Raw genomic sequence first — 17,918 nt, 5'->3', positions numbered from 1 at the left:
TGCATGCCCCCAATGGGGATTTGGCCCACAACCTGGGCATGTGCCCTGACCAGGAATCGAACCGGTGACCTTTTGGTGCATGGGCTGACACTCAACCACTGAGCCACACTAGCCGGCCATTCATGCCGTTATTTAATGGGTGATCAGACTGAAGTGAGGAAATGTCACCAAAGTGCCCATAGCGGATGGGGTCTTTGGATTGTGACCCGTGGTTCATTTCTCCCTCCTGCGTGAGAGGGGTGGTTAGCTGACAGAATGGAGGAATCCTTCCCAGCACGAGGAGACCGGGAGGAGAGGCTGGTGGTCACTGGGAGTCGGGTGGGCTCGGCTTAGAGACGTCGGCAGTGGTCGAGGCTGGTTAGGACTCTGTGAGCCTGGTGTGAGAATGGCAGTGAGCGCTGGCCAGGGGCCAAGGCTAGGCGGCTTGGGAAAAGCACGTTGACTTCTGGGTGTGCCACTTGGAGACGCGCACAGGAAAGAATTTTCGTGGGTCTCCTTGAGAGGCTGCACAACCACAGACACACCTGAGCCCTATTCATGTTCATCCGGAAGCTGGGGCTTTAAAACAATCCTGTTTTTCTTCCTCTGTTTGTTTGGCTTGGTTTGGGGTTGGGGAGAGGAGGAAGGGTGTTGTTCAGGCAGAGAGAGGGCTGTTTGTGCACAGTTGGTTCCGGGGTTCACGGTGGACGTCGGGAGCATGCACCTACCTGATCTCCTGCTTCACTCTCTCCTCTAAATTCAAACAGAAATGTAACATCTCCCGAAGGAGAAGAGTCGGTGCGGTAACCCCCCATGGCAGCCCTTTGCAAACTGCAGGCTCCAATGACGAGGCCTGCACATTTCACCAGTCAAGGAGCCCCCAGGGGCCCGCCGGGTGCTGATTCAGGTGGTGCAGGGTGTCATGAGACATGGAAAGAGCCTCTGAAAATAGACCCCGGATCTGGGGGAGCTTGTGTCCCCATCCTCAGGGCACCCAGGTAAATTGCCTGGTGGCTCAGTTGCTCCATAGGTGAAATGTACCCCTTGGCTCTGCTCGCAGGGACGACGGAGAGGAGCTGTCAGGATGTAGCACGCAGGCCACCAGGTCGGGACACAGCGTGCAGGGGAAGGCAGGAGCCCCTCCTGCACCTCTCCTCGGGAGGGGAAGGCGTCAGCCCATGCACACCCTGGGGGCGCTGAGGACGGGCCCAGGCAACCACGCGTTGGGCTTGAGTCTCCACTTGATCCTCCCAAATGTCTCTTGTTGCTTGGCCTCCAGTGTGTGGAGTTGCAGGGAGGCTTGACATGGTCGTTGGCTGTCACACCCTCTGTCACCGCGGCAGCCTAGGGAGGGAGTGGCCTCCAGCCTGTCCGAAGGACAGCGGCGCACACCCTGGTGCGAAGGCTGGAGCAGTTGGCAGTTGGCTGGGACGTGACCCTCTGCTCCCAGGTCTTCGCCTCACCACGGGTCCCCTACAAGTCCTCGGAGGCCAGGAGGCCTGCCTTCTCAGCTGTAGCTCCGTGACTTTGGGGTGGCGTGGGAGCAGGGACGTGAGTGTGTGTAGGACAGCGCCTCTTGTTTCCCACACGACCCGCCATACCCATGTCAGGGGACCGTAGTCTCCGGCACTGTGAGTTCATTTCCGGCCACTCTGTTACTCTCTGTACCCTGAAGTGCTGCGACAGCTACACGAGAGGCTGTCAGCACAGGGAGGGGGAGAGGGTGTTGTGTCCCAGCCTGGGCGAAGAGGCCAGTGGGCCCACACGTGCTTGGACCACCCGCCAGAACCGCTGCTCCACCCCCACGTAACCGCCTCTCGAAGTCTCTGGCTTGAGCTCCCCTGGCCTCCCCATCGGGCAGGTCAAGGTGCCAGGTTTCTTGCTGACACCATTGGCCGGGAGCAGGATGATAAACACTCCTGGAATGAGAGGCCTTGTTAGTCCAGCCCAGTCCCTGCCAAGTTAGGAGCTGCCGAGTCATGTCCGGGCGTTTGGGTTCTGCTGTGCAATCCCGGGCAAAGTGCTTGTCCTCGGCCCGGGGTCACGTGGGTGACGTCCCTCAGGCCTCCCAGGCTGCAGGTAGAGGGCAGTGGGAGCTGGGGAGTGTGTGAGGGGAGGTGTGCACCCACACCCCTCAAGGGGCCCTTCCAGGTACCGCCCGCCCCGTCTAGCCCCACGAGGGGAGTGTTATTTCCACCCCTGAGAGGTGAGGGTACAAGACTCAGTGCTGGACTGGAGGCCCCGGACCACAGAGCGATGTAGGGGCAAAGCCACGAGTCCAAGTCTGTCCACGCTTTCTGATGAGCTGACTCACGGGACAGGTCAGCGGGAGGGACAAGGGCCAGAGCAGAACCTCAGAACAGAGCCCCAACGGCCTTTCTCACCCCAACCTGACGGGCGTCCATCCGCATACAGGTGTCGGGCGTGAATACGGAACGTGCACCGCCCGCCATCTAGACTGCGGTGATGGAGGAGCGTGGGGAGGAGGAGGAAGAGAGGAAAAGAAAATGGGGTGGCTGGTTGCCCACAACTTCCTGGGGGCTCTTGCCCATGACGGGAGGCCATTCCTGCCTTTTTGGGGGACCCTCTGCTGCCCAGGAACCTGTTGGTCTAGAGAGGAGGGGCCTGCCGGGGTCCTCCCCTTTCTTTCCCTCCTGCTCCTTCGAGGGGAGGGCAAGTGGATGGGAAGGGCTTGGGCTGTGGGGTCAGACTGGAGACGGGCTGCACCTGGGCTTCCAGCTGACCCACCCCCATTTCCTCATGCAAAAATGTGGGGCGCAGTGCCCCCGCCCCGGACTGTGGCTGGTGGGTCAGCGGAATGGTCCACGTGCGGCTCCGGCCCAGGTCCTGGTGCAGGACTCGCCCCGGCAGCACCGAGCCCAGGGCTTCCCGGGACCATTTCCGAGGTTAACGGCTCGAGTTTTAGAGTCAGAAAGACGAGGTTGGTCTCTGCCGCCTCTCCCAGCTGGGCAGCCCCGGGCAGACGATCATCTCTGAACTTGTCCTAAGCATGTCTAATTCTGTTCTTTGATTTCACATCTGGAAAATGGGGATACTAGTATTTCCGCCTTCGCAGAGCTGCCGTGAGGATTACATGAGGTAACAGGTCAGAAAGGCGTGGGGACCGCCTCAAGGGCCCCACCCAGTCTCGGTCCCTGGGACCAGAGTGATGACTCGCTGGCTGGGAGGCCGGCCGGCCCCCACGGGCTCCATCCCAATGGCCCGTCGGTGACTGTTTCCGAGATCAGTTGAGCCGGCTCTGGTTTTACCCATGTCTCTGCTGACAGCCTGTAACTGCGGAGAGGGCGGCTGGCCAACAGCCGCTTAGAGGAAAGGGGTCTTTCTAGCAGGCCTTTCGGGGTGTCCGGGAGTCAGGGCACTCACCGGGCGCCCTGTCTGAAGTGGGAGCAAAGGAAGGTGCCTGTGTGATGTGTCCGTGCCTTCAAGTCAGTGTATCGGCCGTGTGGCCTGGGACCTGTGAAGAGTGTCAGAGGCCTGACAGGTTCCCAGCCACCGGGGTCCAGAGGACACCTTCTCATTTCATCTCTTCCTAAGCCTTTTCTTTCTGATCCTTTTCCTTTCGCTTCTGTGTCCTTCTCCTTCCACATTCCCGTTCTTTCTCCATTCCTGACTTCTTCCTTCCTTTCTTCTTTCCTTGTAGTCCTTCTTTGGTTCCTTAATCTCTCTCTCTCTCTCTCTCTCTCTCTCTCTGCTTCCTCCACCTCGCTGTCCCCTCTCTCTGGTCTCTTTCTCCTCGTCTTCCTCCTCTTCCTTTCTGGGTCTTCGCCTGGCAATATTTGACATAGCCCCCGAGGATGTTATGTGCAGAGTGATAAGCAAAACCCATTTTTTAAAAAATACTGGTTTTTTTTTCCTTCTGATGTTTAAAGTAAAAGATACTTATTATAGACAATTGGCAAAAGGCAATAAGAAGAAATCGTCACTATTTCCAAAAACCGCCCTTGTTAGGATCTGGGGGTGTTTGTTTCTGGTTACTCATTAGTTTATACTGCGTGTCCTCTCCTCGTGGGTTCCATCGAGAAGCTGGGGACGCCACACAGTCCCCGCGGAGCTCCCCGTGAGTGGAGGGAGGTGGTCAACAGATGTCCAGCGAACACAGAAGATAACTTTGAGTGGAGATAAGTATTGTTAAGGAAATGGAGCAGGATGGCAGAGGGAAGCCAGGGGATCCCAGGAGATGGCGTTGAGCGAGTGTCTGGACGGTGCCAGAGGACCGGGCAGGTGGAGAGCAGGGCAGAGGGACTGAGGTAGAAGGACTGCCCAGTACGGAGGCCTGGGAGGGTCATGCTTGGGTGAGTGAGGGGGGCCAGCTGGCTGGGCTCGGGGTGAGGAGGAGCCGCGACTGTTATCATATGTTGCAATGGTAACCCTCTGGGGAGTTGGACATGGGGGAGTGACCTGTGCGGACCTGCAGTTTTGAAATGCCTTCCAGGGGCTGGGTGAAGAGTGCATTTCAGGGACTCGGGGTGGGGGGGGGCGCCTCTGGAGGGCATGGCAGTAGATCTGGGGAGCGACGTGCTGCCTGGTCAAGTGGCCAGTGTTTGCTTATTCGGTTTTTTAATTTTTATTTTTTTTCTTTATTGATTTTAGAGAGAGAGGAAGGGAGAGGGAGAGAGAGATGGAAACATCAATGAGAGAGAACATTGATTGGCCGCCTCCTGCATGCCCCCCACTGAGGATCAGGCCCACGACCTGGGCATGTGCCCTGACTGGGAATCAAACCGGTGACCTCTTGGTGCATGGGTCGACACTCAACCACTGAGCCACACTGGCCAGGCCTTACTTGATTTTTTTAAAGCATCTGTGATCATATACCTATATTTTATTATTGTGTTTATATATAGACCATTTATTGAGAACTTTCTAAGTATTGTGTGTTATGCTAAGTACTTTATTTTTATATACATTAGTTCATTCATTTCTCACACAACCCTATGAGGCAGGCATAGTAATCTCCATTCTTAAATGAAGAAACTGGAACTCAGAGAGGTAGATTTTTTTTGTTAAAAGGAAATAAATCATTAATAGTCCCTGTTGCCTAAAATAGACCTTATTAAGAGTAGGTTTTGTTCCTTTCTGGTCCTTTCATCACAAATGCAGGCGGCAGAATCAGAATCCAAGCCCAAGTCTGAGTAACTTCACAGCTTAACTACCCTGTGCATTTAAAAATGCTGCAATGATGTCCACGTCGTATGAGCATCTCCTCATACTCGTAGCTCGGCCTGTAGATAAGTCTTCTGTTGCTGTGATAAAGTTGACCAAACAGTCACAAATACTCAGTAGCATCCACGAATGAGGGTTTATTTGTTCACTCATCTGAAATTGCTATGGGCCGGTCAGGTGGCTGTGCTGATCTTGGCTGGACTCAACAGGTCTAGGGAGCAGGTGATTTAGGATGACCTGGCCTGCCCCATGTGTCCTTCAGCCCCCAGCAGACTAGACAGCATGTTCATGTGCTAGAGCGAAGAAGCAGGGACACGCACAGCCTGTTTTGGCCCAGTCTTGAAACTGGTCACCTCTGCCACCTTCTGTTGGCCAATGCAAGTCACTGGGCCCGCCGAGATTCAAGAGGTGGGGAAACAGACTGTGCCTAGCTCTGCAAAGCCACGCGGAACAGGACACGTGTGGATGGGAGCTCTGGCCATGAGGAGAAGGCAGCCTGTGCAGAGTGTTTGTTAGACAAGATGACGGGTTCCTGCCATTGGAACAGAGATCGGCTAATCGCCCTTAGAGTCCAGGAAGCCCATATCTTTAGGATATAGTTGTAATATTTTTATTTAGTCTCCGTATATAGCGTGAGCACTTTCTATTGGCCCTATAATGTTCCTACAGTCTTCTAAGTGCATTGGCTCCCTGGAACGTCAGGGATTCTTAGAAGCAGGGTTGTTTTGTAGTGAAGTAGACTGTGAGCCCTGATGGTGGGTTTTGCTTTTTCTGAAGGCGATGTGTAAGAGGGTAAGTGGTTGTATTTCAGACTCAAATCATGACTAGCTGGGGTCCAGGAGGTGATGATAAGCAAACAGACCACAGACTGGTTGTAGGAGAAAGACCTTGAACCAAGAACTGGGACTCAACTTGGAATCATAAGGAATTTCACCCATCAGCTCTAATAGAGAACCCTTTGGCCAAAACCAGATCGTTTTCTCTTTTCTCGACCTTTCCTCATGGAGAATAATGTTCACCAGCTAATGCTCATCAATGAAAACACTAGGGTTTGGTGTCTGCCTTGACATCGCTGCTGTGGAGCCAATGCTTTATGTATTTAACTGCCTGAATGAGGAACACATCAGAAAGGTTGGAGGTGTTGCAATTAGTCTTGAGGGTTAACTAGTAAATGCAACTATAATGTATTACTTTGATGCAGCCGTAACCATCGACATGAGAAGAGATGAGGGCACAGGACGCAGATCGCTGCTGTTCCTATTCATTGGTGACTTCTAGCTAACCAGCTAATTGAATGTGCGATACTAAATTCTTGTTAAAGTATGTAAGAATAAGAAGAATCCTCTATTTAATTATACTGCTTGCAGGTTTAGTGATGCCTAGTCTGTTGCAAAGGTGGAGGCCAACTTTGGGTTTGAAGGAGACTTCTAACCTGCTTCCAGATTTGATTCCTTGGTTCCATCCTTTCCTCCGAAAATCCGCCTTGGCCCTCCTGGAAGCTACTTTCATCGAGATGCTTTCAGAGGCCAGTAAGTTTTAGAGTCTACATCAGAGGGCTGATCTCGTCCACCCTGGTTCTTTCAAAGAGAGCGTTGGAGAAATACCAGGCTCGGACTTAACAAGTACAGGAGAAAACCACATGATGATCTCAACAGTTTCTAAAAAGGCATTTGAGGAAACTTAATACATCATTTCTTATAAAAAACAAAAACAAAACCCAAACTCAGTAGAATAGGGCTGGGAAGGCTGAAATCGCCTCACCTTGTCGAACCGTGTCTCCGAGGATTCTAGAACAAGCCTTCCCGTCGAAGGGGAAGCCGCGTCATGGGCTCCCTCCGTTCAAGTCGGGGACAGGAGGGATCTCACTCTCGTCCCTTTCACTCCTCATTGGCGCAGTCCAGCTAATGCAGTCAGACTTTTATTTTAAAGCAGGAATTATAAACATTAAAATGAAGCAACAACTGTCTCTAGAGGCAGAAGATAAGATTGTTTACCTAGAAAACTAAGAAGCTAGAAATGTTAGAACTGTTGGAACTAGTAAGAGTAAAGAGGCTGGATAAAACACAGCATTTTCAAGACAGCAGTAACCAGTTAGAAGGTATAATGGGGAAAACGTACACAGGGAACAACTATAAAGCATTTAAGGGATAGACAACAAAAACATGTGAAAACTAAAATGAAGAAAACTATAAGACTTAACTGCTTGATATAAGAAAAAGACCAAAAAAATAAAAATGGAGAAATAGACTCTGGGTATACTCAATATTTTTAAGATTTCTGTTGTCCCCAAATTAACCTATGGTTTTCATGTAATCTTCATTCAGAAATCCCAATAACATTAAACATGATTTAATAAATATATTCTGAAATTCATCTAGAAGAGTATAAGAATAGCCATGGCCGGTTTGGCTCAGTGGATAGAGCGGCGGCCCGCAGACCAAAGAGTCACGGGTTCAATTCTAGTCAAGGGCACATACCTTGGTTGTGGTTCATCCCCGGCCCTGGTCGGGGTCGTGTGGGAGGCAACCAGTCAATGTATCTTTCTTACATCGATGTTTCTCTCTCCTTCCTTCCCTCTCTCTCCCCCTCCTCTTTCTCTATCTGAAGATAAATAGAAAAATATTCTCAGGTGAGAATTAAAAAAAAAAAGAGTATAAGAATATCAAAGAAAATTTTCTAAAATGAACAATGATGTGGGGGTAGGTAGAACTTGCCCAGTCAAATATCAGACTTTACTGATCCATTTATATTAAGACATTTGGAAAGCATTAATGAAAGACCCGTGCTTATACTATACACAAAAATAAATTCTAGGCCACACAAACTTCTGAAAATATAAATCAATTGTATTTGTATTAGAGAAACACATGCATATGTATATACATGTATATATACATATGTGTGTATGTCATATAATTTTGGGGTAGAGAAGGTATGAAGGTTAGAAGCCATACGACGATCTCAAGATATGACTACATTACAATGTAAGATCTCGGCAACAGTGGAAAACTTTATAAGCAAAGTTAAAAAACAAACAACAATCTGGGAGAAAATATTTTCTGTAGTTAAAACAGATGGAAGGATTAAATCCAGTTTATAAAGAGTTCTTACAAGTGAATAAGCAACAAAATCTCTTCTAAAAAGAGGCAAAAGATATGAAGAGGTGGTATACAAGAGAAGTAAATACCCAATAAATATGTGAGATGTTTTGTCTCACTAGGAACAAGCAAATTATTTTAAAAAAATTTTTAAATCCTCACCCGAGGATATTTTTTTCATTTATTTTCAGATAGAGTGGGAGGGAGGGGTAGAAACAGAGACAGAGAAACAGAGAGAGAGACATTGATGTGAGAGAGACACATCGACCAGTTGTCTCTTGCACAACCCTGACCAGGGCTGGGGACAAACTGCAACCGAAGTACATGCCCTTGACCGGAATCGAACCCATGACTCTGGTCCATGGGCCGACGCTCTAATCACTGAGCCAAACCAGCCAGGGTGCAAAATGCAAATGAAAACAATGGAGATAATTGTGTGTATCAGACGGGAAACATTTAAACAATGAATATTTAATTGTGAGAAAATGCGTTCTCACAAACGTTGGTGCAGGTGTGACCAGGCAGGACAGTTTGGCAGTACGTCTAGAAATAGCAAATGGACCTGCCTTTCCTGAGCAGTGCCATTTCCTGGGCTCTTTCCTACAAAAACACTCGCGTACCTACAAATGCTCCCCCAGCTGGAGAATGATTAGGTCGCTACTAGTAAATCTTTGAAAGGAACGAAGTAGTTCTGTTCACACGGACATGAGAAATCGTGCATGGTATGTTGAAAAGTTATTTAAGGTGTACAGGTAGTTAAATCACGTATGTGTGAAAGCCAAGGTTTGAAGGGCTCACACAAGCAGTGAAGGGGGACCACCTCCCCAAAGGCAACAAGCTGGATTGGAGGCAAGGGAGAGGATGACTTGCCGATACATTTCTGCATTTGTTAAAATTTTGGTCATTTTTAAAAAGCTCTGTAATGATGCATTCTTTTTTTTTTTAAATTTTTTTATCCTCACCCGAGGATATTTTTCCATTTTTTGTACAGATAGAGTGGGAGGGAGAGAGAGGAAGGGAGAGAGAGAGAGAAACATCAACGTGAAGGGACACATCGAGTGGCTGCCACCCGCACGACCAACCAGGGCCGGGGACACACTGCAACCGAAGTACGTGCCCTTAGCGGGAACCGAACCTGGGTCTCTCCGGACCGCAGGCCGACGCTCTAACCGCTGAGCCAAACTGGCCAGGGCATGATGCATTCTTCAATTGAAAATGTTTACATTACAGTTGTGCAAATCCACAGAAGGTAGGACGGAAAGTAAAGTCCTCCTCCCTGTGACCCAGTGACACTTGACATTTTGGAGTAAAGGGGGGGAATGAGTCCGGCCAAGCTGATTCAGTAGAAAATGCAGTCAACCAAGATGGCGCGAGGGCAGCTTTGGGGAGAAGTGGGGCCCGGGGGTACTTATCTTGGCTCCTTTGGAAGGGGTTTGACCCTGGGGAAGCCATTGCCCTTGTCTGGGGTCCAGTTAGGTTTTCCCCGTTCTGCCAGCAGGGCTGACCTACTTCCATTGGAAGACAGGGCTGGAAAGAGAATGGGGGACGGTTCTGCCCACACGGGGGTGTTACTGTTAGAAGGCCCACGGATGTCAGAGCCCGCGTCGCAAGGGGCCACCGACAAATGAGCAGTACTTTCTGTAGCAGCTGAACTCTAATGCAGGCGCCGTGGTGAGGGCTGGGGATAAACCAGATAAAACACAAACACAAAGACCTTGGTGTCTGCCAGGGGAGGGTGTGTGCGTAAAAATTAGCATTCCTGCAGCCATCAGGGAGAGCACTTTCGTTTTGTTAAGGTAGCATAACGAGCAGGACACCGAAGGAGGAAGTGAAGTGACTTGGAGCAGTTAGCTTGAGGACATACTAAGGGAGAAGCTTCCAGGGGTAGGGGGCCCCTGAGAGAGTGTGTGTGGGTGGAGCCCTGCTTGTGGAGATGGGGCACCATAGCTTTGTGATGAGTTCAGAGAGAAATCCTAAAGGGAAAATGAAATCCCCATTCGGCTCAGACAGGGTTCATTTTCTGAGGCAATGTCAGGAGGCACAGATCAAATCGGGCGGCGCCGTCCAGTACAGAGCTCAGCAGTCTCCAGAAGCCGGAGCTGAGCGGCTGGCTAATGAGAAAGCGCCGTCCTCGGGCCCTTCTCCTCCTCTCTGGCAAGCAGGAGACAAAGAGAGCTCAAAGCAGAGTGGGGACCAAAAAGGTCGCCCGGAACATTCATTTTGCAAGCTCCCCACCAGGCCTTTCCAGAAATCACGCCAGCCGGGTTGCACGGCGCAGCTAGAACGCCAGCCCGTGGCTTCGGGCTTCCGCCAGGGCGGGTTTTAATGAGATCTGCGGGATGCACTGGCCGTCAGACCCTGGCAGTGAGGAAGAGGAGGAGACAGGAGACGGCTGTCCGAGCTGCACCCACGCATTTATTCTCCGGGCGGGAAAGGAGCGCGCGAAAACTTCAGGGGAAACTGGAAGTGGAGATCCCGAGCTCCCCCAGAAGCAGTGTGGTCTGTTACTGAAGTTCACCTTCAGCACTAGGACAGGTCAGGGACCTCAGCAAACCCCAGGTCCCGGGTCATTCGTGAATCTCCGTGGTTTGTTTTAGCCTGTGGGACCCCCAGGCCAAAGTGAGATTGTCTCCATTGTGCCCTTTCTAGTTTGTTAAATATTTCTCGGGCCGTCCCCTTCTCACTGTCCCTACTGCCCACCGTCCTGCGTGGGTGGGTTACCCTCACTGCCCGGAGTGGGCCTCCCGCACCCAGCCCTGCCCCCCAGTCCTTTCTCACGCTGCCTGGGTCTCCCCTCCAGACCTCCCACCTCAGCACCCAGATCCTTCGCTGAGGTCAGCTCAGGGCCTTTTATCCCATCCCCCTGCCCACCTTCCTCATGGCATTTCCTGCACTTAGACCTGCCCCCCTCCCCCCCCCATTCAGCACCACAGCCACCGAGACTGCTTATGGTTCCTCAAAATCACAGCCTTCTGCTGCGTATCTGTGCCCAGATGACCTGGTTTGGCTAATGACTGTCTGTCTCAAGATGCAGTTACCCCAGGCGTCATCTCTAGGAAATGTTCCCTACCCCCATCTGTGTCACCTACGGCTCCCCACACTCCCAAAGCACCTGTGGTCCATCCGGGCGCCTGCACCACATCTTCACTGGCTAATCATTGTCCTGGTTCCCTGACTTCCCTGGAAAACCCCTGGAAGGTAACAGGCATGTGTTTCTACCCGTTGCACCTTGCACAGTGCCTAGCTCATGGCCTGGTGCTCCATGAATGTGCCGCAGGGAAGAATGAGCGCAGGTGCTTTTTAAATTGTTTGCGACTACGTGTGTGTGTGTGGGTCTTGGTTGTGCCTGATCGCCGTGAAGGCGTGCTCAGGCACCTGTGTAATTGGGGACATGGTGAAGATGAGTAAGATAAACAATGTCAGGGTCAGAAATAAGTAACGTGAAGACTTATCACTCATCTTGGAGCGTCCGTCACCAAGTTGTGTCTACGGGGTCTCCCTAGGATGTTGATGACTTGAAACTCCTGTGTTGTTCCAGGTCAGCTGTTGCCCGCAAACCGCAATACGCCGAGCCCCATCGATCCCGACACCATCCAGGTCCCGGTGGGCTATGAGCCGGACCCGGCAGACCTCGTCCTCTCCAGCATCCCTGGTCAGGAAATGTTCGACCCTCGCAAACACAAGTTCTCCGAGGAGGAACTGAAGCCGCAGCCCATGATTAAGAAAGCTCGGAAAGTCTTCATCCCTGATGATCTGAAGGTAAATTGGAACTGGTGATCAGGCCGTGGGCAAGCAGAGTGGGAGGATCAAGAGGCAGATTGAAAGGGTGACCCGGGGAACATCACACAAGCTGGCGCACAAAGGACTTTTGATTTCTGATCCTATTTCTTGGCATGTGACTCTGGGCCAGTCGCTTCCTCCGGGTGTCTACTGAAACATGCCTTTCATGTCTTGGTAACGCACAGAGAGAAAAGAGAGGCCATAAAGTGTGGGAGTGATTTGCAGCCGATGAAGGAGGCAAACTCCCTACTCTGTGCAAGAAAACCCGTGAGAGGCTAATGAAATCAAACTGCAACCTTTCGAGGTTGGGAGAAGGAAAAGGATTGGGGAAGGGCATCTTGACCTCCTACTCTGCCAAGGGAAGTTCCCTTTGGGAATTTATTGATAATTAATTGCTGCCATTTCCCTGAGGGCCTCAGGGAACAACAGCTGGAGACAGGACCTCTCTCCACATTGTCAACTTTGGGCGACCAGGGTGGGCCTTCGTTAAGGAGGCTGGTGGGTTCCCTGACACTATTCCTATGTAATGTTCACACTGTACCTCAGATAACGATCACTCAAATATCTCAACAAAAGGTTAATTCCAGGTAGGTTTTTCTCTGCTGTGTCGAAGGGACACAGTATTTGTAAAGGAAAATAGATTTATCTTAAGAAGTCAGATGCTACTTAAAATAAAATTATTCTGACACATTTAATGATACCTTAGGAGAGGAAATCTTTCCAAAACGATGCTGTGTCCACTAATATTCAATTAGAACCACTTCTGATTAGCTGTTGCTTCGAATTTTCAGTGTTTGCCCTTCTTTCCCATCATATGGACAATAAAGATATGATTATATATATTCAAGGTACTGGAACCAGGCATGATTAGCCCCCTTCCTCATTTCTGACCCCAATTTCTCAGACCGAAATACGGTTCATTGGTCTGGTTCTGCCTTGGACTGGTCACCTCTACGTTTCCTGTCTAGACAGAGCATTGGAGGGCAAGATCTGGCAGGTTCCAGCCACTGCATCACGCACGTACCTGAGGTTGAAGTGATGCAAAACTCAGATATCAGGGTGGAGAGGGGGCGCAGACACTCATCAGACTCAGTTATGGTTTTGCAGATGAAGAAATGGAGAAGCAGGAAGGTGAAATGAGGTGAGCGCTGCTAACCACTAGGTGGAGTAAGGCCTAGCCTGGTCCCCAAGTCCCCCAGCTTTCCAAGATCACTGCGGCATGCTGGCCCTGACCAGCGCTGCGACAGGGGCGTTTGGGTGACAGACCAGTTGCTGTCACCCTGGGAATCAAAAGAGGAAGTGCATAGTAAAACACCAGAAAATCTAAACTAGTCAGGGAATGGATGGTTAGCCCACGACGGGGTGCGAAGGGGGCGCCGTAGGATCAGGTCCGCGGGCGACGAGGCATCTTCTTTCATCTGGATGGTTTGTCTCATCTTGTGTTCTTAGCTGTCCAGTTCTGTTGTATTCTAAAGCTCATCTCTTACTAAACCCGGAACCCATGCAGTGTGGATTTCCTTTTGAATGGAGGGAGGTTTGAAAGGATGCTGCTGAGTAATAGATGTAACTTCCAGCCGGACCTTCATAGAGTCTCCAGATTGACAAGTTCAAAGCACAGAGCAAGCTTACCTAATAGCCCCGGTAACCTTGGCAACAAAGAGACCACGAAAACCTTCCGTGCGGAGATTATTCCTATCACTGTTGTCATAGGCAGGCCTGACCTTTTCACATGGCAGGTGGGGAGCAGACAGGAACCTTCTCCTGCCACGTGTCCTTGGATTTCTTCAGCTGGGAGTGAAGCCTCAGGCCACAGACCGTGACCCGTGCGAACCAAGAAGCAGAGCCGTAACAGTTCTCCATCCGGCAGAGCGTGCGGAGCTGGTGGGTGGGAGGGGCGTCTGTGGCCCCAGCACCGGACGAGCACACCTATTGAGTGAAACGGGCTTCCCTGCCCGTCCTCCCTTGAGCAGTTCGTCGGGTCGGCGTGCATCCCTTGGGAGAACCACGGGGTGACACACTGGGATGCCTAGCTGAGCATCAGTTTAATTACTTTGATGTCTTAATGCTTTTCAACATCCATTCATTCACTTGACCAATGTTTTTCAAATGCTGTTGTGCCCAAGCCCTGTACCGGGCTGGGGATTCCAAGGTGAGCCGGTACCGATGTTTCTTACCCTCGAGGGGATGTTGACTGTCAGGACATGACTGGTGAGGGGAGGAGGCATCAGACACGAGGCCCTCAGCAGGATGACAGGACAGGACTGAGGGGGACCTTGCTGGGCAGCCAGATGGCATCAGCACCTGGGAGGTAGACGGGAAGGAGACGGGATGGAGTGCCACATTTATCAGCCCCACTCAGTGCCCTGCTTTCGCCTCCCCAACCACCCAGAGGGCAGCACCTGGCTTTTCTTTTTTTTTTTTTTAATCCTCACCGGAGGATATTTTTCCATTTCTTGTTCAGGTAGAGTGGGAGGGAGAGAGAGGAACAGAGAGAGAGAGAAACATCGACGTGAAAGGGACACATCGAGTGGCTGCCACCCGCATGACCGACCAGGGCCGGGGACAAACTGCAACCGAGGTACGCGCCTTTAGCGGGAACCGAACCCGGGTCTCTCAGGACCGCAGGCCGACGCTCTAACCGCTGAGCCAAACCGGCCAGGGCAGCACCTGGCTTTTCTAGGCCAGGACAGTCCTTCCGTCATTCCTGTCTTCTGCGACCTCTGCTCCATTCCCGTTCCCGCCGCCCCGCTCCTCACCTTTCCTACCTCATCTGCATGTGTGGGCAGGTGAGGCTGGAAAACACCTTAGAGGCGAGACGAGCTCTAAGGGACAGAGAAGTTGGTTGTGACACTGAGGTCAGCTGGTGACTCCCTGCCCTATGACCTGGTCACAGACCACCAAGTCCATGGTTTCCTCCCCCATCTGTCCCCCCACCACACACACAGCTTCTACAGTTTCCCAGGGGCTTGTCCTCATGTCCTGCATCACCTCCCAAGCTCCTGTTCCCTGGGTGCAGGTTCTCATGCATCCTAAGTCAGCCCCTCTTTCCATTGACCTTGGAAGCCACACTCCCAGGAGCACGGAGGAGTATGGAGACTTACTGACACCACCAAGGGGGACAGAATTGGGGCTGACATCAAAGGAACACAAACAACTTCCTCAGAACTGGAGGCTTCACTGGGGCCCGTTCACCCCGGGGAAGCCCCTCATTGCCCCAGCTCCTCCCAGCCCCTCGCCCAGCGCCTGGCCTCTCCCCATCCTCTGGCTCCCTGCTCCCTTTGAAAACACAGCCACAAATCCCACCAACAGCCCGTGCACACCTGCTCCAAGCTCCCTCCTCTCTAAGAATAGTGTGGTGCCAGCTACTAGGAAGATCCCTGTTTGCACGATGTTACATGGTATTATAAAATGTTTAGAAAGCTGAAAGTGCTTTGTAAATAAGATCGGAGTCCCAGCTTTTGGACCACAGACAGAAGGTGGCTGCATATGCTTTCCATCTCACACTTGGGCTTTGTGCAGGGCAGGTGTCTGCGGGGGTCATGGGCAGGTATGGGGAAGACCACTGACCCTGGACCTGGCTTGCAGCTTTGGCCCCAACCCATGTGACCTTCCCCCAGTGCCAACTGCCTCTTGAAATCCTGGCAGAGGGTGAGAACTGGTCTCACCCACTTATTCTGGGTGGCATGTAACTGCAGGTATTATTAGGCTTGTTAGGATCGAGGGATTTGCTCTTGCAAGTTGTTGAAAAATAAGGTGGTAGCTGAGTTCACCAGGTGGCGCCGTAAATCATTCAGGAAGGTCTAAAAGAAGGCCTGCATTTTCCAGTCTTCCGAGGAACCTTTTCCTTCCTTTTGGCAAGGGGAGCGGCGATGGGGGGATGGGGAAGAAGGATTGCTTTCTTATTGACCACAGTTAAACATACTCAGGCCAATTAAGGGGTAGAGAACAGTTAAACAGGAAATTGGAATAAATTATTTAAATGCTAGCTACCAATATGAGCGTGTTGATCAGTGCCAGGTAGAAGTTTATTTTTTTTAATTTCTGTTTTAATTACCGAAGTGTACATGCCCGTTATATCATATTCTAATAGTTAAGAAGGCTATAAAATAAAAAGTTAAAGATCCTCCCTCTCTCCTTGGCCTCCTTCCTTGAACCCCCCCCCCCCCTTATAAAAGCATCACTTTTAAGAGCCTGGCATAACTCCTTCTGGGCCTCTTTCTATGAATACCTAATCTTACGACGTTTTAACCAAAGTGGGAGGAGGCCATACCTGTTTATCTACGGGTTACTATTGTTTCCACCTGCACAGTGGTACATCATGAACATCTTTCTGGTTCAACTGGATCATTATTTTTAACGGCTGCCGAATATCCTCCATCATTATGTAGTTATTAAGTCTCTACCGATAATTAGGTTTCCTCCCCAGCCTTTTCCCACTGCAGATGGGAATTGCGCTGCAGTGAAAACGTGCCCGTGTTGTGGGCCCACCCAGGGCCACTGCTACAGGATGAGGTCCTAGACACGGAGCTGCTAGGACAGTGGTGTGTGCATTTCAATAGTCCACAGATATTGCCCAGCTGCCTTCCAACAACCTGTGTAGCAACTTCGATCAAAAAGCATGTGAGTGCCACGGAAGACAAGGATTCCTAAAGTAAAATGTTCAGCAGAAAGAGTAGAGGAATCTGGGATGCAATTTAGGGCGCGCGGAGAGCCACTTGTTTCCGCGCGGCCTCTGGCCGCTCCTCCGGGCACATACTCTGCTGGGCAGAGGGTTAGGAGCGTGTTGTGACAAGTCGGTCCCCGCCCCTGGAAGGGAGCCGTGGACCAGGGACTGCTCTCTCCGACGTGCAGATGGTCGGGAAGGAGACACGCGCTCAGACACCCGGGCTGGTGCCGCAGCGCCTGCCCGCGCCCGGCCGAGCCTCCGCCCTGCCGAAATCTAATATCTTGTTTTTCTTCCTTCTGTAACTACCGAGCAGGATGACAAGTACTGGGCACGGCGCAGAAAGAACAACATGGCAGCCAAGCGCTCCCGCGACGCCCGGCGGCTGAAGGAGAACCAGATCGCCATCCGGGCCTCGTTCTTGGAGAAGGAGAACTCGGCCCTCCGCCAGGAGGTGGCTGACCTGCGCAAGGAGCTGGGCAAGTGCAAGAACATTCTGGCCAAGTACGAGGCCAGGCACGGGCCGCTGTAGGGTGGCCTTCGGAGGGGGCTGGCTTTGGACTCGATGGACGCTTCGTTTCCCGTCTGACAGCACCACGCGCGAACCGGCCTTCCCGACGTCAGCACTTTACCAGAGGCAGCACCCAGCACCACGGCCCCGCGGCGGCGTGCCTGCGCTCACGCGCGTGGTGGGTGGTGCGCGCGCGCGCTCCTGGGCACTTGCCACGGTCAGAGAACCCTCCCACCCCCACTTAGCTCCAGAAACAGAAAGGTGCCAAGTTTTTACGGACTATGGGGACCTCTCGTGGGTTTTCCTGCCCCTTCCCTCTTCCCCACTCCCGCCCTTCCAACGTGGCGTCTTGTTCGCCCTCAACTGCTTGCCCAGGACCCCGGGTTTGGAGCCACCACAAAGGGCCCTGGGAAAACAGTAGCTCTCCGTTTCCAAGACGACAAGCTCTGCTTCTGTTCAGTCTGTAAGTTACCACGCTGACACGGTGCACAAAGGGACTGAGCGCTGCTCCACCTCGCTCCTCAGTTACAGGTTGCTCTCCTCGTATTTTCAGTTTGGGTGGTTAATCTTCAGATTTCAAGTGCTGTTTAGATGGATTAGATCTCATATTTACTTACCGCTATCTACTAAGTTTCCTTTGAATTCCACCAACCCCCGATAAGTAAGTACTACGTAGAACAGCGTGTTTCCGCACTGTCTGTAC

General features: G+C 51.6%; 1 protein-coding gene across 3 annotated transcripts in view; it reads left to right on the top strand.

Moving 5' to 3' along the window:
* Positions 1-17,409, top strand: part of HLF (HLF transcription factor, PAR bZIP family member) — a 71,048-nt gene extending 53,639 nt beyond the window's left edge. For 2 of the 3 annotated variants that reach the window (XM_036269801.1, XM_036269799.1), the window contains exons 3-4: positions 11,800-12,020; positions 17,018-17,409. In XM_036269801.1, coding sequence (XP_036125694.1) covers positions 11,800-12,020; positions 17,018-17,236 — 440 coding nt within the window. In that variant the 3' untranslated portion in view covers positions 17,237-17,409. The remainder of the gene's footprint in view (positions 1-11,799; positions 12,021-17,017) is intronic. The other variant, XM_036269800.1, reaches the window with a different exon arrangement.
* Positions 17,410-17,918: the final 509 nt, after the last annotated feature.

The sequence above is a fragment of the Molossus molossus genome, unplaced genomic scaffold, assembly GCF_014108415.1.
Source record: "Molossus molossus isolate mMolMol1 unplaced genomic scaffold, mMolMol1.p scaffold_m16_p_19, whole genome shotgun sequence".
Lineage (NCBI taxonomy): Eukaryota > Metazoa > Chordata > Mammalia > Chiroptera > Molossidae > Molossus > Molossus molossus.
The sequence above is the reverse complement of the archived record's forward strand: the minus strand, read 5'-3'. Positions and strand labels throughout refer to the sequence as shown.